The 23084-nt window shown below is 42.6% G+C and overlaps 3 protein-coding genes across 3 annotated transcripts; all 3 read left to right on the top strand.

Annotated features, from left to right (window-relative positions):
• Positions 1–6025: 6025 nt before the first annotated feature.
• On the top strand, positions 6026–10302 carry LOC138605321 (intermediate filament protein ON3-like). The gene is made up of 9 exons (XM_069677483.1): positions 6026–6495; positions 7837–8045; positions 8161–8221; positions 8316–8411; positions 8509–8673; positions 8776–8901; positions 9001–9221; positions 9315–9373; positions 9484–10302. Exons 1-9 carry the CDS (start codon positions 6112–6114, stop codon positions 9621–9623), a joined length of 1461 nt encoding a protein of 486 aa, XP_069533584.1. The 5' UTR covers positions 6026–6111; the 3' UTR covers positions 9624–10302.
• Positions 10303–15481: 5179 nt separating this feature from the next.
• LOC138605608 (intermediate filament protein ON3-like) lies at positions 15482–18389 on the top strand. Its single transcript, XM_069677976.1, has 9 exons — positions 15482–15906; positions 16248–16456; positions 16571–16631; positions 16966–17061; positions 17159–17323; positions 17426–17551; positions 17652–17872; positions 17966–18024; positions 18130–18389. Exons 1-9 carry the CDS (start codon positions 15562–15564, stop codon positions 18243–18245), a joined length of 1398 nt encoding a protein of 465 aa, XP_069534077.1. The 5' UTR covers positions 15482–15561; the 3' UTR covers positions 18246–18389.
• A 1584-nt stretch (positions 18390–19973) lies between these two features.
• On the top strand, positions 19974–22823 carry LOC138605653 (intermediate filament protein ON3-like). Its single transcript, XM_069678038.1, has 9 exons — positions 19974–20398; positions 20740–20948; positions 21062–21122; positions 21457–21552; positions 21650–21814; positions 21911–22036; positions 22137–22357; positions 22451–22506; positions 22614–22823. The coding sequence occupies exons 1-9, from the start codon at positions 20054–20056 to the stop codon at positions 22727–22729; spliced, it is 1395 nt and encodes a 464-aa protein (XP_069534139.1). The 5' UTR covers positions 19974–20053; the 3' UTR covers positions 22730–22823.
• Positions 22824–23084: the final 261 nt, after the last annotated feature.

Consider the following 23084-nt stretch of genomic DNA (forward strand, 5'->3'; position numbering starts at 1 on the left):
AGGATGCCAGAGCTACATGGTGAAAGATGAGTATGTGTGCCTCTTTGTATTATAATACACAGTGTTGCAAGTTTCACAATACACTCAGTCTCTAAATCTTTACTTAAAGGTATAATAAATACAATTTTCCTAGAAAAATAAAATACAGACTTTTACAAATATAACATAATATAAATCAGCACTTATGGGCCTCTATACATGTGTGTTGGTGAGTGTGTGTGCAGACCCTTGTGAGACCCTTCCCTCTGCATCTATTCTGTTGTTTTGCTTTGCACAGGACGTTTTCAGGAGGGGTGCTGTTGTGGTTCCCTGAGCCAATCACAGCATATAGGTGAGTGTGGGAGTGGTTCAAATTAGCAACTGGGCCCCATTCAGACCGGCGAACATGGCGAAAGAGCGATGCAGAGTTGGCCTTCTTTCTGTTGGACAGGTGGGTGCCTCAAACCAGGACAAGCTAGCCGGCGGTTAGCATGCTAGCGCAATGGTAACCGTGATGCTGTCGGTGTTAGCTCGGCGGGGTGAGCATGTTCCCGCACGAGAGTGAGCCCAGGAGGACGGGCCCAGTTTGAATGTGTTGTTGACAAAATGCAAGGAAAAATCCTACTTAAATACTGATAATAAAAATGTATGAACCGTTTTATACTTGACTGCTGCAACACAAAATCTGCATCAGCCTTTGTCAAATGAATATTACATTTCAGATGCTAGCTGTGTCTATCTGACCTTTGACCTGAGCTCCTCAGAAGAACTCCTCAAGACTGAATGTGATCCTTCAATTTGTTTTTGTGCTGTGACACTATGAGGAAAAGAATGTTTTAGGTGTTCCCTTAAATGACAATACAAACTACATACGTGATGCGCAGACATTCCTGATACATTCACACACTGAGCATGGCTTTCATTCACACCGCACTCTGTATTCATCGGAGTTTTCTGCAGGGTTACTCATTCATATAAAGAAGTAAGACCTGCCAAACTACACCTCGCACTGTATCTGCACCACACCCAGTTTCATCACACTGCAGAGGTAAAAAAGGGACAGCCAATAAGGTTACATAGTTTTATTTGTTCAGTCGAGATACGACATGAAATCACTTTACACCACTGAGTAGTGCAGGGGATAGCACTTTAATGCATCTTAGTGTGGTGTTTTAGCACATAATTCCATAATCCACCTTCAATCACTTGATCAAACTATCATGTTTCCAGCTGTACTGACACCTCTTATTCAACATAACCACGGAAACTATGTTGCGGTACAGTTTTGTTGCTTCACAGAGCTACAAAGCAAGTATGCTTTGGCCTGTAAGAGCGAGCAGCGTGAGAGCAAAGACTGTGAATGTAATGAAGACTATAATTGCTTTATTTTTTCGTAGCATCAAAGAAGTAGAATGAAGTTAAAAGGTCATGTGATTAAACTAGAACTTGGAAAAGGAGATAGAAATGAGACGCATGCTGTTAAATTTCATTCATTAGATTATTTGATTAATAGAAATACTGTTTATAAATAATGTTTTTCTTATGTGAGCCGACTGCACTGCGTTTTTCATGGTGTGCTTGTGCACGTGTGTGTTCCAACAAATAAAACAATGATGAGACAGATGGCTTTAAGACAATTCACATTCCCATAAGGAATAATGCAAACACATTAACACGTCGACTCGGAATTGTCCCTTGAACTTATAACCCTCACCCTGCCCCGCCTACTGACACACATGTCCGAGCTTTAAATTGTTACTTAAGATTCGTGAACCTGTAAAAAACAACCTGACCATGCTCATCTCACATATCTGGTAACATGAACTTCAACTGGGTGACTAAGTTTTAAGCACGTTGAGTTGTTTCATATAAACCAGACTTGACTAAGCTTGAGTTGATGATTTATGACAGCCTCGACCGATTACGTTTTAGACAAGCCCAGACAAAGGCCATGGCGATTGCGATCTACATTGTCCCTTTCTTTTGGTACTTTAACAACAAGACTCTCCCTACATTTCCGTCATGCTGCTCCAGTGAAACCTTATCACTCTAATGCCCTGACAGATTTTTATCTAACTTCTCAATAATGAGACTGTTTGGGTCAGCTGTCAGGGCCTCACCCTTCTTGCCCATCACTATTGCGTGTTTGTGATTTACTGGCATAATATGTGCATGGAGTATTGGTGTCAAAATCTGCCACATCATGAGAAAGCAGTAAAAGAGATACAGATGTCTGCATGTGTGTTTAATTGTAGGCGGTTATTGATAAGTTAAAAGGTCACACAACACTCGGGTTCTCACTGAGATATGTGTGCGTCAGTTAAAAGTTGAGAAGAAGGAAAACGTGCACATAAATTTTCTCCAAATAGCTGCTGGACAGAAGAGATTTGAGCTTTAGAGTAAAGTTCCACACCAGGGTAGAAATGAAAGGCATGTGCATGTGAAAAGTTGGGGAAGAATGAAAAAGAATGCAGGCCTCACCTAAATCAAAGGTGCAGAGGGAAGGAAGAAGCATGGCGCCGTTTAAATATGGAATAACTTTGTCTATCAAGTGGGAAAAGAACCACTCAAACTGAATCGCACCACACTGATACATGTGCAAGATAGTTTTCATTAGGATACTCCCAGAAAACAAGCCAACACATTTTACTGGAAGCCTGAAGCATATAGTTTTGTGTGTCATCTTTTTGGCAGTATTAAAGACATTTCCTTTGCTCTGTTTTAAGAAACGTGCCCAAGGCATTTGTTCGAATAACCTTTGATAATACTTATATACTCATGGCCCCTTTGTTTGTTTTAATCCCTGCTATGCTGTCTTATGTTGACGAGAATACTAGTGATTCATGAATGTTCATGAATGTTTAGATTTTTTATGCAAGACAGAGCAGAAGTTACGGTCTAAATGTATTGAGTCCAAACTGTACTTGTCTCTATGTCTACATGAAAGCAGGGGACGTCTGATATATGCAGGTTTTGAAAAATATTTATGAAGACACTTATAGTTGGAATGATCATGAACAAATATTACAAGTTAGTGCAGGTTCAGTAGATTTACTCCTTTCACTCTTTTTCTTGTGTCACTGTTGTCTAAGTGACACTATCACCAGGGAACTGTTTAGTGCTGTTCTATGAAGTGTTCTAGGACTAACAGATAGGACATACATTTTGTTGGCTATAGTATCGGCTTGCCCATGACAACTTGACTTTCATGTTATTAAGATTAAGAAATGATTCAAGAAGACATACAAAGAAGACACTACCTAAGGTTAGCTAACATTAGCTAACATGGCTTTACAGTCTACCTTTAAGCACTATAATGTCCTTATAGCACAATAAAAGTCATCGGGAAGATGTGAGAGAATTTAAATGTTGAGTGCTTTTGTTGTTTCATACTGGTGCTACAATATGCCAGTGGTAAAATATGCATTTTAGTTGCCACTCTTGCCCATTGAGATTGACGATTCTTGAATTGTAAGACTAGGATCTAAGCAGCGACCCCCATTGCTGAAACCTGCAAATCCTGCTAGCTACCAGTGCAGTAGCTAGCGGTAGCTGGTAGCCTACGGTGCGTGTGTTGTATTAAATCTCAGAAGTACGATGCTTCGGACAAAAGCGTCTGCTGAATGAAATTGTTACATTGTATGGTAACAAAGAGTTAGCAACAATCTAGTTATTTTTCTCGCGGCATATTGTAAATAGGAGACATTGTAGCGGCTTGGGCCCGGAAACTGTTTAATGCAGATATTAGGAGTCACCACTTAACAACTGGATAGAGCCATCGTCTGGGTAAAATACCGTAACACAATAAAATAACTCTCTGCATTTTATACTGGTATATTGGTCGTACTGGTATATAAGCCACTTTTTAGCTGAAAAAAATGTATTTAAAGTGCGTCTTACACCAAATATTACGGTATCAGATAAATATTAGTTTTCCAACCCATCGCTTCCACCAGCACAACCCTCTCATCCAAATATGGTAACTTATGGCTCCGGAAAACCCACATGGCAGCATCGAAATGCCAAACTCAAGGCCTCAAAAAAGCAGTCGACAAACCAATGAGTGCTGCACATGGGCTACGTCCATTATTTAGACAGGCTATGGTCTGGACAGAATATAACTTCTAGCTGCCAAGAAAGTACGTGTATTGGAGGATTGTGGCCTTCGGTCAGAACACGTCATCTGATTATGTAAACGCTCCAAACATCAAATTTTCCAAAACCAAACCACCAGTTCTTTCACTTCTTATATTACATTTTGACTTCATATTCTATGAACAGGTAGTCCTGCAGGCAACTCTTTAAATATATTCAAGAGAATTCTGGACAACTGGTTCAACATTTTAATGTTCAACAGTAGTATTTAACAGTATGGCTGAAAGAAATTGCATGATTAGGATTACCCACATATCGACTTAGGATCTCAGGAAAAGTGTGTCTTGTTTTGCCTATAATACAATTCTGGTTACATGGAAGGGCAGGGCGCATTACTGGCCGTTACATTAACAGTGTGGTTTTGGAAATCTCGTGATCAAGCATTGAGCACATGCAGAGGATTTGGTTAGATTATCTGCCAGCAGTGTTGGTCTGTAACATTCGTTAAATACATTGTGTTCTCAAAATATGTTGCAGACTTTGATGTTAGAATTAATGCTGAATGTGTCATAATTATTTATGTAAAGAAGAAGGAAGGAACTACATTTATATAATGCGTTATATATGTGCATTTAAATGTCAAATGTTGTTTATATTGATGAGTTATGTATTTAAATTATTCCAAATGTTCAATCCCAAAGACATTTGTAATCTTATTAAAGGTTACCGTGCATTTCATTTGGTCGCTGGTCAAGTCGAGGGAAACAAAAGGGAGAACTGACCAAACGTCTGAGACAGAGGAAGGAAGTCAAGACATGTTTATGTTTATGCTACTTTGCACTATTTCATTTCTGAGTCATTTCTGAGCACTGTGGTCATCAAAGACGCTATAAAAACAGTGAACATAGGCTTTGCTTTAAAAAATAAAGCCAATGCATGGGCGTCTTAAACCTCCATTATGTCCAATGACCACCAGGGGGCGACTCCACTGGTTGCAAAAAAAAAGAGATCAAATTGTATATTATTCCACCTAAAAATGAGCATACTTCACAGTTGATAGATTTAACTCTGTAAATATATTTTTTAACTAATTTATGTTCTTATTCTGGTTTTAAGTGTTCTTTAATACAGCATGATGTATTAGTGTAATAGACAAGTTGCTAGAAGTTGCAAGAAGCTGGGCGACGGATAAAATGCCGAACTCGAGGCATCAAAACAGAATTCCAAAATCAGTGGGTGACGTCACGGTGCCTACGTCCACTTCTTCAATACAGTCTATGGTGGCACTGCAGGAACGCTTTGTGTAGCTTCAGGTTGAAACCTGTGAACTACACCTGTTAGACCATATGATGTTAATTGTAACCCCGTACTTTTGGACTACTGCTGGATGATGTCAAAATCTATGCTGCTGCCAGGCTGTCCGGTTTAGTACCGCCAGTGATAAGAGCAATTCTATTTTTGCATAGGACAAGGATATGAAAAGTATATAGGCAAATTAAAGTTACATTTATGTTTAAAAATGGGAGGTTTGTTAGAAATGAATGATGCTTACTAAACACCAGAGCATAGTTAAATACAGTGTAAAAGGTGACACATTTCCCTTTGCTTCTTATTATGTTTGGGTGCAGAAATGTAACTGACCTCAGGACAAAGAACAGGTCTGAAACTAACTGACTGAACACACTCAGAGGCTGTTTTTCCTCCCATGATTACACTTACTCTTTTACTCTCACTCCGTCCCCCTCCTGCCTGTCCTGGTGCAGGGTGTGTCACTTCTTATCACCTGACAATCCCTCCCCACCTGTTTTACAGGATTGGCCACTCCTGTCATTCACAGCCAGAGGCTTGTAGGCTGAGGTGGGAGGCTGGACAGCAGAAGTGAGAGTACAGGTTGAAGAGGCTAAGGAGGATCCTCCCCCTCGCTCTGCACAGCCATAAAAGCAGTCAGTGGCTGCAGTCAGACACTCAGAGGGACTTGGCTCTCCTTTTGAAGCCTTCACATCATCAGTTCTCCGCTCAGAGTTGACAGCATCTACCATGGCACACATTAGGAAATCATACTCAGTCTCCGGCAGCAGTGGCAGCACCAGGAGGTCCTTTGCAGGACCAGGAAGCAGCTACTCTGTAAAAAGGAGCACAAATTTTGGCCTTGGCTCTGCTGCTGGTGCTAGTTATGGTGCTTCTGGTGCTGGCTTTGGTTATGGTATGTCTCAAATGAGTAGTGGTGGTGGTAGCTATGGCTTTTCTTCAGGCATGGGAGGAGGCGGTTTTGTCCCTCAAACGATCACAGCTGTCCAAGTCAACAAGACCCTGCTGGCCCCTCTCAACCTGGAGATCGACCCCTCCATCCAGGCTGTCCGCACCCAGGAGAAGGAGCAGATCAAGTCCCTCAACAACCGCTTTGCCTCCTTCATCGACAAGGTAAGTTCCTGTGAGCTCTGTGTGCTTCTCTTGTCTTAACTATATCTTACTGCAGGCCTCATTATCACAGTATTGACAATGCATGCTCTCCCAAGACTACTATTTTTATATCAACCGTCTAAAGTGAACCATCCTACTTTTCTCCTCCAACTTTAATCATAGAAGGATATAGCATATTGTATAGTTACAGAAATGTGCTTTAAGTTGTCAAATGAAACTGCTGAGCACTGCTGAGCAGGTTCTTTTACTGTCAAAGCTGACAAAGCAAGAGGGCAGTAGATCTTATCTTTGTGATGTTATATCCATCAATGAGTTACAGCCTCTGGGATAAGAAAAGCTTATAAAAATCTAAAAGCCTGTCTGTGATCATGACCCCAACTGACACTGGCAGCTCTATCCGAAATCTACCTGAGGTAACAGTTGGCCTGTAGCCCTGCCTGAGCCTGTTGGGGCCTCTCTGCCCTCTGTCCAAACATGGGTGGGGATTATATTGCAGTCACTCGCCCATACCTTACCTGGGAGACTGGCAGAGAAAACAAGGCTCTACATTATCTGCACTATGCCCACAGAGTCCAAAGTCTGTCATTTGCACATTGCACCTATCACCTGGTTGTTACTGGCAACAGGAATGCTAAATACAGGGCAGTAAATCAGCCTTCACTTGTTCCTGATGATAAAATCCCAGGTTGATACTTGCATCAAGCTATATGCTGTTTCCTTCATGTAGAGACTCTTTAAACTATAAATTGGCACTCAGACAAAAAGTCACATAACAAAGCAATTGTCCCGTGTTACTGCACTGCCTTTTTGTCTGCGGTTTATCTGCCACACCTATTTTTTTTTTCTTTTTATGACTAGCCGGACTGTGCTGCCTCTATAGCTCAACAGAGCATGCAGGATGAGTCATAGCCAGAGAAACAAAAGGTGGACTCCTTAAAGCGACAGACATGCATCCACATAGCACAAACTACACAGATTATTTTAAAGAAGTGTAACTGTGTGTTCAATGAGTTTCATTTTGTAACTTTTAGTATTGAAGAAAAAGCAAGCAAAAGTATGCAGCCTTGAGTCACAATTGTTATGACTAGGGTGTGGCAATTCAGATATGGAGATATCTAATCAGTCATGCAGGTAAAAGGTCAGGTATTTTTAAACCGGATACACTAAAGAACTCCCTTTTAAAACCTTTAAGCACTGATCCTTCCTGTGAAAGTATCAGATTGTTATACATCTCTATTGAGCACAACAATTAAGTTGAAGCATCAATTATTCACCGTTTAATATAGAACATGGTTATTAAAACAACATCTGACAATCTTTCCTTGTTTGGTGTCTTCACAGGTCCGTTTCCTGGAACAGCAGAACAAGATGCTGGAGACCAAATGGAGCCTCCTGCAGGACCAGACCACCACCCGCTCCAACATTGATGGTATGTTCGAGGCCTACATCGCCAACCTGCGCAGACAGCTCGACGGCCTGGGCAATGAGAAAGTTAAGCTGGAGGGAGAGCTCAGGAACATGCAGGGCCTGGTCGAGGACTTCAAGATGAAGTGAGTGTTTGTATGACATGGTCACGAGTTATACTACCAAGTTATTCACCTGATGTAGTTAGCAGACGGACAAATAAAGCAAATGTACTCATGCATATCCCTTGTGGTCTTAAAGGTATGAAGATGAAATCAACAAACGTGCAGCTGCAGAGAACGAGTTTGTGCTCCTGAAGAAGGTGCGGAATCTAAAAAAATTGCCGCTTCAGATCTTTTTATCCCAACGCTACGTGGTGTGTGTAACACTTCCTGTTTGTACCCAACAATTTTTAGGACGTTGATGCTGCCTACATGAACAAGGTGGAGCTGGAAGCCAGAGCTGATGCTCTTCAGGATGAGATCAACTTCCTCAGGGCCGTCTATGAGGCTGTATGTATCTATCATTTCTAAATTGATCACCTGTTAAATACTTTCTGCAGCAGATCATTAAGACTTTATTGGTGCTCAACAACTGTTTGTTCTGTAGGAGCTCCGTGAGCTGCAGGGCCAGATCAAGGACACCTCCGTCATTGTGGAGATGGACAACAGCCGTAACCTGGACATGGACTCCATTGTGGCTGAAGTGCGCGCTCAGTACGAGGACATTGCCAACAAAAGCAAGGCTGAAGCTGAGACCTGGTACAAACAGAAGGTGAGTGCAAAGCAAAGGCAGGGTTTGTTCCCTGTCTTTATGCACACTTCTCTCAACATTGAGGATCATGTTCTTGATACACGTTTGTATTTTTCTTAATAGTATGAGGAGATGCAGAGCTCTGCTGGACAGTATGGTGATGACCTGCGCTCAACCAAGACCGAGATTGCTGAGCTGAACCGCATGATTGCTCGCCTTCAGAATGAGATTGAGGCCGTCAAAGGACAGGTACATTTCTTCTCATGGATAATGCCTCATTGTGAATAAAATTTGATTGTATAAGAGAATTTTGCATGATAAACTCATCTTTGATATAAACTCCTACAGAGATCCAGCCTTGAGGCTCAGATCGCAGAGGCCGAGGAGCGTGGTGAGCTGGCAGTGAAAGACGCCAGGCTCCGCATCAGGGACCTGGAGGAAGCTCTGCAGAGAGCCAAGCAGGACATGGCCCGCCAGGTGCGTGAATACCAGGAGCTGATGAACGTCAAGCTGGCCCTGGACATCGAAATCGCCACCTACAGGAAACTGCTTGAAGGAGAGGAGTCCAGGTGGGTTAACGTTAATATTTAATGTAGTTTCATGGCTGTAGCACCAGAATCAACTCTGAATGAAGGACTAACTCTTCTTTAATCTGCTAATAGACTGGCCAGCGGAGGAGCCAGTGCAACCATCCATGTGCAGCAGAGCTCTGGAGGTGGTGGTAAGTTTCAGATTTTACACATCATCATCACAAGCTATACTGATTTAAGACACCACCCTGACAGATAGAAGGATAAATGGTAACACTTGGCTGTTTTTGTTGTTCCCCAGGATTCTCAAGCTCCAGCTCCAGTGGTGGATTCGGCTATAGTGGCAGTAGCAGTGGTGGTTATGGCAGTGGTGGTTATGCCAGTGGTGGTGCTGTTGTCACCAAGTCAGTCTCAACAAGCAGTTCCAGAAGAGTCTATTAAAAAGGAGAGCCGTCCCTCTTCCCCTCCAGAAGCTCTTGAATGCTATACATTACTGTTAAGTATGTCCCACAAGAGAACAGAATATCACAAAATCAGACCGAAAAAAAAAACCACACTGGATTGTGTTACACTACTTCCAGTGTGTTTTTTTTAATTTAAAAAAAAAAAAAAAAACATCACTTAACAAGTTTCTGAGGGTAATCATGGCCTGAAACACACAAGGGCAAATTATGTTTCATTCCACTCTGACAGGAAATAAGAAAAAAAGAAAAAAAAAAAACTTTTTGAGGAAGTGTTAAAAGTAAGCACAGAAAGCATTTGAAAAGCGTCACTCTTGTCCACTTCAGTACACTTTGCACTGCAGTGGACTGAAGGATGATGGTGTTTATCATTAGACTCAACTACAAGCGGGTGCTGATATTAGAAAGAGAAACAAGTGACAGACCAGATCTGATCACTGGAGAAATCAACAGATAAATGTACATGTTTACAGTTCAACTGATGATCACTTGTTCTTTTGCTATGTTCCTTCAATTGTTTTCCTGCTTAGTTTTGCCTTTCCTCACCTAAACGATGTTAAAACCAGGTTTATTTTGTAAAATCATTCTGAGTAACATCATTAATGAATGTTTTTTTGCCAATGACATCAATAAACCTGAATAAAATCTGAGAACTGAAATGAAGCCTCTCACTCTCATTTTTTCATCAATGAAAACACTTTGGGGCTGTTACTGAGTTAGGAGTGCTTCACTTTGACACAGCAGAATATTTTTACACTGACATTTTCTTTTATTAAAATCCTGTTTTTTAAAAGTTTTAAATCCGAAAAACCTACGACACAAAGCTTCAGGTGAAAGGGAACTACAGCAGTTTGAATGCATCCCCTTCTCATCTCCGATCTTTTAACATCAGGTAGCATGTAGAGTCTTAAAACTCCAACAAGGTTCAGACGCCTGTACGACGAAGCAGGATTTGCTGTTAGCAAGGTAACTTCTGAGTTAACACTGTACAAACGGTTGTCATGGTAACTTATGCTGAACACCTAACCTGCTCCAGAGCAGGTAGAGCAGAGGTAAGAGATGAACTGTAATAAAAAACAGCCGACTGACCAATCACAGCTCTTGGACATGTGGTGAAACACTTCCGCTTTAATGGATGATTTTTGATATGAAAAATGTTCATGAAAGGCACTGAAGCTGCATACTTGTAGCCCTTATAACTGTTATAAGATGTGAAAGTTTCCCCTCTTACCACCTGAAATAGTGGTTTAATACTTATTTGCTCCATAAGTCCATTACATTCGGACAGGACTGAAAGAATACGTCTAAATCTGTCATAAACGACACAAAAATACATCAGTGCAACATATTAATTTAATGGAATAAACAGGTTTTAAAATAGTCAATATATCGAGTGATTTCTTTTCAATTGTCCTTCCTTCATTTGGCACCTGGATTTCAGTCTGTTACATGTAACTTCTTCATGTTATTCTAAAATATCTAATGTCATATGTTGACCTTCACAGGACAGGCCTCAGTATATGCAGATTGAATTTGCAAACTTGTGAAATGCATGTTTCTGTGCTACGACCTCGATGTGTCTACTGTGTCGAAATGCAATGCTTTGATTCAGCTGCTCTGCTTTCTGCACACACAATAGTGTGCTTTTCAGCATTCCTCATGAACTTAAAGGTTTAGGTAAATCTTTCATCTTCAGCCAAGCAAGCTGAGACTGCTAGCAATTTGTGTGCATTTAATTATTGGATTTGGTCCCAGGTGACTCATAATATAACATGGCACATGTCAAAAGCTGTGACTATTCATGTTCCAACACAACCAGCTACATAACCATTAAAACAATTATAAGTGATGCATCTCTTCTCCCACATAAAATCCTGTTGTTACCCATTTTAAATTGATCCTTACTGACAAACCAGCAGTGTTACATTTAAAAGCTGTTGCTTAAATCGGAACGTGGACTTGTATTTGTAAGAACTCTGTAAAACTGATGAAAAAAAGTGCATCCACTGTTCAAGTGTATTCAACATTCACTCCCAGTATCTTCTAATAAGACACAGGAATTTTGCAACTGAGCACAAAGGGAGTGGGACAGGAGAATGGATGAAAGCAACATTTCTGGGTCTATATGTCGAATGGAAATTTATAATTAAATGATTAAGGTAAGCAATGATCGGGCAGTAAACACAAAAGGTTAGAAATAGCCGTGAACTAATAGAATAGGATTAGCAATGAACATGAACTAAATACATAGCAATCATGAAACTAAATATTAAGGTACAAAAAGGACAGGAAACTAAAATGAATTGCATGGGATTGACAGTGACTGTGAACTGAAAGAATATGGTCACTAATAACAATTAACTAAATGAATTAGCTCAGCAATGACTGGGAATTGAATAAGAGGGTCAACAATGACCATGAAAGGTCAGGAATAACTTTAAATGACCACACGTCAGTTTTTCATTTATCAATGATCGAGAACTAAAATAATAGGGCCAGCAATGGCAATAAAGTGAATAATTAAGATCTGTCATGCTCAGAATATTCACACAGACACAGACAAGGATTTATTGTAACAAAAACCAAAAGGTTGACTGTTTAGATCCCAGCTGAACCTCGGAACCCATCAGCTACAGTGTGACGACGATATAGCCCCTGGGAGTGACGGTGAATTTTGTGGGCATTCCGGTTTAGCGATAAACAACCTCCAGCCTAGACTTCCTTTAGCTACTTTAGCAACCTGAGAAGCGCCCCGTGTGTGTTCAGATTCAAATGTGAAGCGAAATTTCGACCCTCCGGATATGTTAGCAAAATAAACACCGTCATTTCTTGCTTCATCACATCCCCCGAAAGAGCGTCAGTTCATCTGTTCTGGTGAGTCTCAGTTGTCTTCACTCTGGCTTATTTCAGCGACATGAACCCCAAAAATAAACCCTTTTTTCTTGTGATTTACTTTAATTAACAGGTCTTAAGTTTGCCAAAATTACAACATGATGCAGATTTGTAAAAAGCAAAAATTAAGCTTTGTAGGTCTGTCTCAAGAGGAGAAAAAAAACTACTTTAAAATAATTGTTAAATGGAGGTCGGAATTATCGTTTCTCATGATTCAAGGAAGGCAGGAAATCCTAACGCTGAACAGCTTTGACGACGAGTGTCAAGCAAATTTGTCTCAAGTTAAAATGTTTGATCTAGAACGGATTGTTAGCTGAACTTTCATACAAATATCCGTTTATAGAGATTCATAAGAAGCTAAATTGTTTTCAGATGACCGCCGATGGAGCCGGGAAGGCATTACGACGAACAGAAACCAAAAATCCACGTCCCTGCAGAATCTACATGTAGAATCTGTAAGTAGAGATTAGGATCCAGGTAACAACAAGCCAAAGCAAGAATACAACAAGGTTCCACAGAAGGCCAACATAGGGAGCCAAGATGAAACAAGAAGCAGGGAGGAAAGCTATGTGGAAAGACAAACTGGAAGAGAGACAGGGGACGACTCATGCTGCGTTCCAGACAACTGGGAACTCGAGAATGTCCCTGTTGAAATTTCTGACTTCCGAACTCAGAGCGTTCCAGGTGCACAGCGCCAAACGTAGATAAAAAACGTGTTTCTTTTGCAAGTCTTTAGCCAGTTTCACTTGTTTATTTGCATTTTTAACATTTTCCAGAATAACTTCAGTGGAGATAGCGTTCAGAGATTATTTAACATAACCAGCTACCTTATTACACTGGCAACATTTCTTAATAGAATTTTAATGCAGAACATGTGTGAGGTGAGACAATCAAGGAGCAGGTAAACAATCAGGGCGGGGCACATAATCAAACAAGCGGGAAAACATGCAAAGGCAGGAAGTAGAATGTTACACACAAGACGGAAGGGTGACAAAATAACATGGGAAATGAAAAGGCAAAAATGTATTAACAATGAACTAAATGAATAAGGTGAGAAATTATCATGAAAAGAAATGAAAGAAGGCCAGCAATGACCAGAACCTGAATGAATGAGGTTATCAATGACACAAACCATGAGAACAAAAAATCTGAATATGGTCAGCAATAACCATGGACTCAATGCATACGGTCAGCAATGACTGGGAACTAAATTAATACTGTCAGAGTGACAAGCAGTGAATGAATATGTCCAGCAATAGTAAGCAGGGAGTTGGACGGTTGAACAATGACTGGGAAGTATATGAATAAGTTAAGCAGTAGTGCCTGTACCCAAAGGAATGCACTGGAGGACTTAATGACTTAAAAAGATAACAACTTAAGAGACAAGGGGGGAAGAACTGGTTATACTTCTAAAACGTGGGTATTCGATCATAGATTGGAGGCGCTTGAAAGTAAATGCAGCCACAATTATAGATAAAGCAGCTCCACATTAGGGCTTGGTACGTCATTTGACCATGGAGACATCTTCATTTAAATTTTGTAACTCAGCTTCTCAAGTTCTCAAACTAAGTATCAAACTGAAAAAATCCCAGCCATTCCCTTCAGGCCTCCATCTGAAACCACCAGTGTTGGGCAGTAACAGCACTAAAAATACCGCTGTTACAAGTTAAAATACATTTCTCAGTAGCCAGCTGGTAGCACACCGTTTTCTAATTCCAACAGCTTTTCATCAGCATAGCTCTTTAAATGATCGAGTAGGGCAGCAGGGGCGTCACAAGCTAGATTTGACCTAACATTTCCGAAAACTCAGCGCAGAGAAGTTTTGTGATGCTGTTTGAAATGACACTGACACGCAAACATCTATAGCCGACAGCGGTACATCCGTATGACCTCCTCAATTAATCAGCTGACCTCTGCTGCAGGGGAATACGGACAAGCAAGTTTGAGCTAACTTGATGGTGGTGTCACATTCAGGGGATTCCCAAAAGGTTAACACAGCCAATGACTACTATGATTACTATCACCAGTGCATTCTATCAAGCAACAACAGCTAACTTTAGTACGTAGATTATAGCTGACAAGTTGACAGATTTCAACATTTTTGACCATACTCTCAGCAGGCACTCATCATTTCTACGTGGCTGTGATGGACGAGTGCACGGGAGAAGGGATTAGTTTGAAATGTTTCTGGTTGTCAGACACTTTTCCTTTAGAGAAAGATTTTCTTCAGTTGGTACACACAAGAATACAAGGCCTCCCATGCCTTTAAGGAACTCTTCCTCTAACTTTCTTTTCCTCTTGTTTATTAAAGCTACTTTTTTGACTCAGTGGACAAAGTGTTACATTTACTCTCTTCATTTGTGTTATGTAAGACAGGAGACATCCAGCGATCACAACGCACACAGAAAACATCTTCTTACCTGCCATTGTAAAAGTGCATTCCTTAAACTTTTTTGATTGATTGACTTTTTTTTTACAGATTTAATTTTAGTACACTAAATTAGACTTTCATTTGGTTGTAGACATTTTTCAGACTGGCTTAGGTTGACATATATTATATAAAGAAACCTTTCGTCTTGATCCAGCAATTGATATACAGTATGCCCTTTACTAATCCACATCTACTCCTTACAAGCCTCGACACTAATTCATTATTCATTTCACTGTCCTGCAACAACTGAGCAGGTATACATTATCACATTTTTCAGTCTTTACCACTGGCTCTCTTCCCCCCTCAACCTGTCCCGCTGCAGGGTGTGTCCGGCTTATCTTCTGAAAATTCCTCCCTTCCCGTTTTACAGGATCAGCCACCTTTATCATTCACAGTCAGAGGCTTAAGGTGGTGGTGGGGACAGGCTGGACAGCAAAAGTGGGAGGACAAGTTGGAGTTGAGTTGACCCCACCCTTCTTCAGGTATAAAAGCAGGCAGGGGCTGCAGTCAGACACTCAGAGGGATTTGGATCTCCTTTTGAAGCCTGCACATCTTCACTTCTCTGCTCCGAGTAAGAAACTTTGACCGCTACAACATGATGAGGAAGGCATACTCAGTCTCAAGCTCCAGTGGCAGCACCAAGAAGTCCTTTGCAGGACCAGGAAACAGCTACTCTCTAAAAAGGACCACCAGTTACGGCCTCAGTTCTGCTCCTGGTGCTGGTTTTGGTTCGTCTTCAATGGCCGGTGGTAGCTATGGTTTTACTCAGAGCCAGGCAGCAGGCTGTTACATCGCTCCACCGATCACAGCGGTCCAAGTCAACAAGAGCCTGCTGACCCCTCTCAACCTGGCGATCGACCCCACCATCCAGGGTGTCCGCACCCAGGAGAAGGAGCAGATCAAGTCCCTCAACAACCGCTTTGCTTCCTTCATCGACAAGGTTGGTTTCTGTGAGCTGGGGGACTTTTTAATGTCTTTTGTCTGATTTACTATGGACCTCATTATGGTACTATTGACAACCTGCATGCTCTCCCTGGGCTACCTTTACTTGTAGCAGATGTGAAAAGTTAATCACTTGCTTCTGAACAGTTAACTTTAGCTTATACCATAGTAATAGCAATCTGGCCTTAGATTCAATGAAACTGCCGAGCACTTCTCTCTAGATGCAAACATGTGCTTTTAACTGTCCCTAAAGCTACCTGAGGTAAAGGTTTGCCTGCTGATCTATCTCAGCTAATGTCGGCCCTTCTGACTGTCTTTCTGGTTTGCTGTTTCCAAAAGGTGCGCTTCCTAGAGCAGCAGAACAAGATGCTTGAGACCAAATGGAGCCTCCTTCAGGACCAAACCACCACCCGCTCCAACATTGACGCCATGTTCGAAGCCTACATCGCAAACCTGCGCAGGCAGCTCGACGGGCTGGGCAATGAGAAAGTCAAGCTGGAGGGGGAGCAGAGGAACATGCAGGGCCTGGTCGAGGACTTCAAGAGAAAGTGAGTATTTGCTTGACATGTTTACTAATTATGCCACCAAGTTATTTGCCTGATGGAGTGAGCAGGTTGTCAAATGGCTCAGATGCACTAAAGCATTCCCTCCTGTTCCTGCAGGTATGAAGCTGAAATCAACAAACGTGCAAGTGCTGAGAACGAGTTTGTGCTCCTGAAGAAGGTATAAATACATTTAACTGGAATTCCAGTATTTTTCAGCCAGGGACTTATGTTAAAATCCTCTATTAAAGAGGTGGTGGTGTGCTTCAGATGGAGGCTGATAAAATAGCTGAAATGGCTGCAAGGTAATCCCTCCAGTCTTATGCAATCATTTAAAGAACACAGTAGTTGCTTGTCCACTGCTGCCTAGATGGTTAGTTTGTCTGTGTTATTGAAGGACTATGATTCATTTCAAAAATAGGGCCCAAGTTTAAAAATGACAGAATTACACTTATCCCAAGGTTTAATACATAATAGTCACTTGTAACACTTCCTGTTTTACTTCCATTTTTAAGGACGTTGATGCTGCCTACATGGACAAGGTGGGGCTGGAGGCCAGGGTTGATGCTCTTCAGGATGAGATCAACTTCCTCAGGGCCGTCTATGAGGCTGTATGTATCTATCATTTCTAAATTGATCACCTGTTAAATACTTTAAGCAGCAGATCATTAAGAGTTTATTGGTGTGCAACCACTGTTTGTTCTGTAGGAGCTCCGTGAGCTGCAGGGCCAGATCAAGGACACCTCCGTCATTGTGCAGATGGACAACAGCCGTAACCTGGACATGGACTCCATTGTGGCTGAAGTGCGCGCTCAGTACGAGGACATTGCCAACAAAAGCAAGGCTGAAGCTGAGACCTGGTACAAACAGAAGGTGAGTGCAAAGCAAAGGCAGGGTTTGTTCACTGTCTTTATGCACACTTCTCTCAACATTGAGGATCATGTTCTTGATACACGTTTGTATTTTTCTTAATAGTATGAGGAGATGCAGAGCTCTGCTGGACAGTATGGTGATGACCTGCGCTCAACCAAGACCGAGATTGCTGAGCTGAACCGCATGATTGCTCGCCTTCAGAATGAGATTGAGGCCGTCAAAGGACAGGTACATTTCAAGATCTTGTCATTGATTATCCCTCATTCGGAAAAAAACTTAATTGTGTAAGAGAATTCGCAGTTATTGACTTTGATATAAACTCCTACAGAGATCCAGCCTTGAGGTTCAGATCGCAGAGGCCGAGGAGCGTGGTGAGCTGGCAGTGAAAGACGCCAGGCTCCGCATCAGGGACCTGGAGAATGCTCTGCAGAGAGCCAAGCAGGACATGGCCCGCCAGGTGCGTGAATACCAGGAGCTGATGAACGTCAAGCTGGCCCTGGACATCGAAATTGCCACCTACAGGAAACTGCTTGAAGGAGAGGAGACCAGGTGGGTTAACGTTAATATTTAATTTAGTTTCATGGCTGTAGCACCAGAATCAACTCTGAATGAAGGACTAACTCTTCTTTAATCTGCTAATAGACTGGCCAGCGGAGGAGCCAGTGCAACCATCCATGTGCAGCAGAGCTCTGGAGGTGGTGGTAAGTTTCAGATTTTACACATCATCATCACAAGCTATACTGAATCAAGACACCACCCTGACAGATAGAAGGATAAATGGTAACACTATTTTTGTTGTTCCCCAGGATTCTCAAGCTCCAGCTCCAGTGGTGGATTCGGCTATGGTGGTGGTTACGGCGGTTATGGTGGAAACATCTCCAAGTCTGCAGTCTCAACAAGCAGTTCCAGGAGAGTCCTTTAAAAAAAAGAGAGAGCTGCTCTTCTGTACCGTCTCATGGTGCTATGTAATCAAAATAAAATATGTTGAAACCAGTTTTACTTTGTTCAACCTTAACAGTGACTGAATGTTGCAGCAAGTTACATCAAATAAATCTGAGAACTAAAATGATTGCCTCCCTCGCGTTATTGTTGAGAAACACTTCCTGGTTCCTTCATAAAAAGTGTTTTACTTTAACAGCCTGATGGGATGCCTACACTAGGATTTCACGTGGGGGCAGTGCTGTGCCTCTCTTCCACAACTCACTTCCTCCTTTGGTCCACCAGATGCAGCACATACACATACATGCAACACTGCTGTATGTGTAAACTTTGTAATCAAAACCTTGATCAAAACAATTTTTAAATCAACAAAGCTTTACTCATCATGTGACTGCTGTTTGCTGTTACTGTAGGCAGCCAGCATGATGCCCACACAGAGGTGGACAAACATAGCCAGTAGCACCCTAATACCTTTCTTAGGTAGGAGTCTAAAAATGGCTAGAAGCTCCAGCAGTTGCAGATTAAACTGTGATATGGAAGGTTTTTTTCTGAATCTCCTTTTTGTGTCTACTGGGTAAAAAAACTGCAGTGTGTTGATTGAACTGTGCAGTTTGTCCTTGAAGAGGATCACTGGTCTGATTGGTCTATGTTGAACAATTCTTCTGTTTCAGCAGCCCCAGACGGTAGATCTCAGGTTATGCTCCCCCTTCATACAGAGTAACAGACCACATCACACCGATCAGCCATAACATTAAGACCACTGACAGGTGAAGTGAATAACACTGATTATCTGTCAGTGGGTGGGATATGTCATACGGCAAGGGAACATTTTGTGCTGGAAGTTCATGTGTTGGAAGCAGGAAAAAAGGTGTCCACCGCCGGAAGCACCCACAATGGGCATGTGAGCATCAGAACTGGACCATGGAGCTATGCAAGAAGGCGGCCTGGTCTAAGTTTTCTTTTACATCACATTGATGGCCGGTGCATGTGTGTCGCTTACCTGGGGAAGACATGGCACCAGGATGCACTATGAAGGCAAGCCGGCGGAGGCAGTGTGATACTTTGGGCAATGCTCTGCTGGGAAACCTTGGGTTCTGTCATTCATGTGGGTGTTACTTTGACACGAACGACCTAAACATTGTTGCAGACCAAGTGCTTCATGGAAACCATATTCCCTAATGGCAGTGGCCTCTTTCAGCAGGATTATGCGCCCTGCCACACTGCAGACATGGCTCAGGAATGGTTTGAGGAACACGACAACGAGTTCAAGGTGTTGACTTGGCCTCCAAATTTCACAGATTGACATAGGTTGACATATATTATATAAAGCAACCTTTCGTCTTGCTCCAGCACTTGATATACAGTATGCCCTTTACTAATCCACAACCACTCCCTACAAGCCTCGACAGTAATTCATTATTCATTTCACTGTCCTGCAACAACTGAGCAGGTATACATTATCACATTTTTCCGTCTTTACCACTGGCTCTCTTCCCCCCTCAACCTGTCCCGCTGCAGGGTGTGTCCGGCTTATCTTCTGAAAATTCCTCCCTTCCCGTTTTACAGGATCAGCCACCTTTATCATTCACAGTCAGAGGCTTAAGGCGGTGGTGGGGACAGGCTGGACAGCAAAAGTGGGAGGACAAGTTGGAGTTGAGTTGACCCCACCCTTCTTCAGGTATAATAGCAGGCAGGGGCTGCAGTCAGACACTCAGAGGGATTTGGATCTCCTTTTGAAGCCTGCACATCTTCACTTCTCTGCTCCGAGTAAGAAACTTTGACCGCTACAACATGATGAGGAAGGCATACTCAGTCTCAAGCTCCAGTGGCAGCACCAGGAAGTCCTTTGCAGGACCAGGAAACAGCTACTCTCTAAAAAGGACCACCAGTTACGGCCTCAGTTCTGCTCCTGGTGCTGGTTTTGGTTCGTCTTCAATGGCCGGTAGTAGCTATGGTTTTACTCAGAGCCAGGCAGCAGGCTCTTACATCGCTCCACCGATCACAGCGGTCCAAGTCAACAAGAGCCTGCTGGCCCCTCTCAACCTGGCGATCGACCCCACCATCCAGGGTGTCCGCACCCAGGAGAAGGAGCAGATCAAGTCCCTCAACAACCGCTTCGCTTCCTTCATCGACAAGGTTGGTTTCTGTGAGCTGGGGGACTTTTTAATGTCTTTTGTCTGATTTACTATGGACCTCATTATGGTACTATTGACAACCTGCATGCTCTCCCTGGGCTACCTTTACTTGTAGCAGATGTGAAAAGTTAATCACTTGCTTCTGAACAGTTAACTTTAGCTTATACCATAGTAATAGCAATCTGGCCTTAGATTCAATGAAACTGCCGAGCACTTCTCTCTAGATGCAAACATGTGCTTTTAACTGTCCCTAAAGCGACCTGAGGTAAAGGTTTGCCTGCTGATCTATCTTAGCATATGTCGGCCCTTCTGACTGTCTTTCTGGTTTGCTGTTTCCAAAAGGTGCGCTTCCTAGAGCAGCAGAACAAGATGCTTGAGACCAAATGGAGCCTCCTTCAGGACCAGACCACCACCCGCTCCAACATTGACGCCATGTTCGAAGCCTACATCGCAAACCTGCGCAGGCAGCTCGACGGGCTGGGCAATGAGAAAGTCAAGCTGGAGGGGGAGCAGAGGAACATGCAGGGCCTGGTCGAGGACTTCAAGAGAAAGTGAGTGTTTGCTTGACATGTTTACTAATTATGCCCCTAAGTTATTCGCCTGTTGGAGTGAGCAGGTTGACAAATGACTCAGATGCACTAAAGCATTCCCTCCTTTTCTGCAGGTATGAAGCTGAAATCAACAAACGTGCAAATGCTGAGAACGAGTTTGTGCTCCTGAAGAAGGTATAAATACATTTAACTGGAATTCCAGTATTTTTCAGCCAGGGACCTATGTTAAAATCCTCTATTAAAGAGGTGGTGGTGTGCTTCAGATGGAGGCTGATAAAATAGCTGAAATGGCTGCAAGGTAATCCCTCCAGTCTTATGCAATCATTTAAAGAACACAGTAGTTGCTTGTCCACTGCTGCCTAGATGGTTAGTTTGTCTGTGTTATTGAACGACTATGATTCATTTCAAAAATAGGGCCCAAGTTTAAAAATGACAGAATTACACTTATCCCAAGGTTTAATACATAATAGTCACTTGTAACACTTCCTGTTTTACTTCCATTTTTAAGGACGTTGATGCTGCCTACATGGACAAGGTGGGGCTGGAGGCCAGGGTTGATGCTCTTCAGGATGAGATCAACTTCCTCAGGGCCGTCTATGAGGCTGTATGTATCTATCATTTCTAAATTGATCACCTGTTAAATACTTTAAGCAGCAGATCATTAAGAGTTTATTGGTGTGCAACAACCGTTTGTTCTGTAGGAGCTCTGTGAGCTGCAGGGCCAGATCAAGGACACCTCCGTCATTGTGCAGATGGACAACAGCCGTAACCTGGACATGGACTCCATTGTGGCTGAAGTGCGCGCTCAGTACGAGGACATTGCCAACAAAAGCAAGGCTGAAGCTGAGACCTGGTACAAACAGAAGGTGAGTGCAAAGCAAAGGCAGGGTTTGTCTTTTATGCACTCTTCTCGTAACATTGAGGATCATGTTCTTGATACACGTTTGTATTTTTCTTAATAGTATGAGGAGATGCAGAGCTCTGCTGGACAGTATGGTGATGACCTGCGCTCAACCAAGACCGAGATTGCTGAGCTGAACCGCATGATTGCTCGCCTTCAGAATGAGATTGAGGCTGTCAGGGGACAGGTACATTTCAAGATCTTGTCACTGATTATCCCTCATTCGGAAAAAAACTTAATTGTGTAAGAGAATTCGCAGTTATTGACTTTGATATAAACTCCTACAGAGATCCAGCCTTGAGGTTCAGATCGCAGAGGCCGAGGAGCGTGGTGAGCTGGCAGTGAAAGACGCCAGGCTCCGCATCAGGGACCTGGAGAATGCTCTGCAGAGAGCCAAGCAGGACATGGCCCGCCAGGTGCGTGAATACCAGGAGCTGATGAACGTCAAGCTGGCCCTGGACATCGAAATCGCCACCTACAGGAAACTGCTTGAAGGAGAGGAGACCAGGTGGGTTAACGTTAATATTTAATTTAGTTTCATGGCTGTAGCACCAGAATCAACTCTGAATGAAGGACTAACTCTTCTTTAATCTGCTAATAGACTGGCCAGCGGAGGAGCCAGTGCAACCATCCATGTGCAGCAGAACTCTGGAGGTGGTACGTGTCAGATTTTACACATCATCATAAGCTATACTGAATCAAGACACCACCCTGACAGATAGAAGGATAAATGGTAACACTTGGCTGTTTTTGTTGTTCCCCAGGATTCTCAAGCTCCAGCTCCAGTGGTGGATTCGGCTATGGTGGTGGTTACGGCGGTTATGGTGGAAACATCTCCAAGTCTGCAGTCTCAACAAGCAGTTCCAGGAGAGTCCTTTAAAAAAAAGAGAGAGCTGCTCTTCTGTACCGTCTCATGGTGCTATGTAATCAAAATAAAATATGTTGAAACCAGTTTTACTTTGTTCAACCTTAACAGTGACTGACTGTTGCAGCAAGTTACATCAAACAAATCTGAGAACTAAAATGATTGCCTCCCTCGCGTTATTGTTGAGAAACACTTCCTGGTTCCTTCATAAAAAGTGTTTTACTTTAACAGCCTGATGGGATGCCTACACTAGGATTTCACATGGGGGCAGTGCTGTGCCTCTCTTCCACAACTCACTTCCTCCTTTGGTCCACCAGATGCAGCACATACACATACATGCAACACTGCTGTATGTGTAAACTGTGTAATC

This window comes from Semicossyphus pulcher, unplaced genomic scaffold (genome assembly GCF_022749685.1).
Source record: "Semicossyphus pulcher isolate SPU_LCO1_2020_fin unplaced genomic scaffold, fSemPul1.0.p SCAF_3, whole genome shotgun sequence".
Lineage (NCBI taxonomy): Eukaryota > Metazoa > Chordata > Actinopteri > Labriformes > Labridae > Semicossyphus > Semicossyphus pulcher.

What these genes read in the sequence shown, in the direction of transcription:
- LOC138605321 (XM_069677483.1), top strand. Translation starts at nt 6,112, where the DNA reads ATGGCACACATTAGGAAATCATACTCAGTCTCCGGCAGCAGTGGCAGC. An exon ending in GTCGAGGACTTCAAGATGAA is followed by an intron (nt 8,046 to 8,160) that starts GTGAGTGTTTGT and finishes GTGGTCTTAAAG; the next exon opens with GTATGAAGATGAAATCAACA. An exon ending in TCAGGGCCGTCTATGAGGCT is followed by an intron (nt 8,412 to 8,508) that starts GTATGTATCTAT and finishes TTTGTTCTGTAG; the next exon opens with GAGCTCCGTGAGCTGCAGGG.
- LOC138605653 (XM_069678038.1), top strand. Translation starts at nt 20,054, where the DNA reads ATGATGAGGAAGGCATACTCAGTCTCAAGCTCCAGTGGCAGCACCAGG. An exon ending in TCGCTTCCTTCATCGACAAG is followed by an intron (nt 20,399 to 20,739) that starts GTTGGTTTCTGT and finishes TGTTTCCAAAAG; the next exon opens with GTGCGCTTCCTAGAGCAGCA. An exon ending in TTGAGGCTGTCAGGGGACAG is followed by an intron (nt 22,037 to 22,136) that starts GTACATTTCAAG and finishes AAACTCCTACAG; the next exon opens with AGATCCAGCCTTGAGGTTCA.
- LOC138605608 (XM_069677976.1), top strand. Translation starts at nt 15,562, where the DNA reads ATGATGAGGAAGGCATACTCAGTCTCAAGCTCCAGTGGCAGCACCAAG. An exon ending in AGTTTGTGCTCCTGAAGAAG is followed by an intron (nt 16,632 to 16,965) that starts GTATAAATACAT and finishes TCCATTTTTAAG; the next exon opens with GACGTTGATGCTGCCTACAT. An exon ending in TCAGGGCCGTCTATGAGGCT is followed by an intron (nt 17,062 to 17,158) that starts GTATGTATCTAT and finishes TTTGTTCTGTAG; the next exon opens with GAGCTCCGTGAGCTGCAGGG.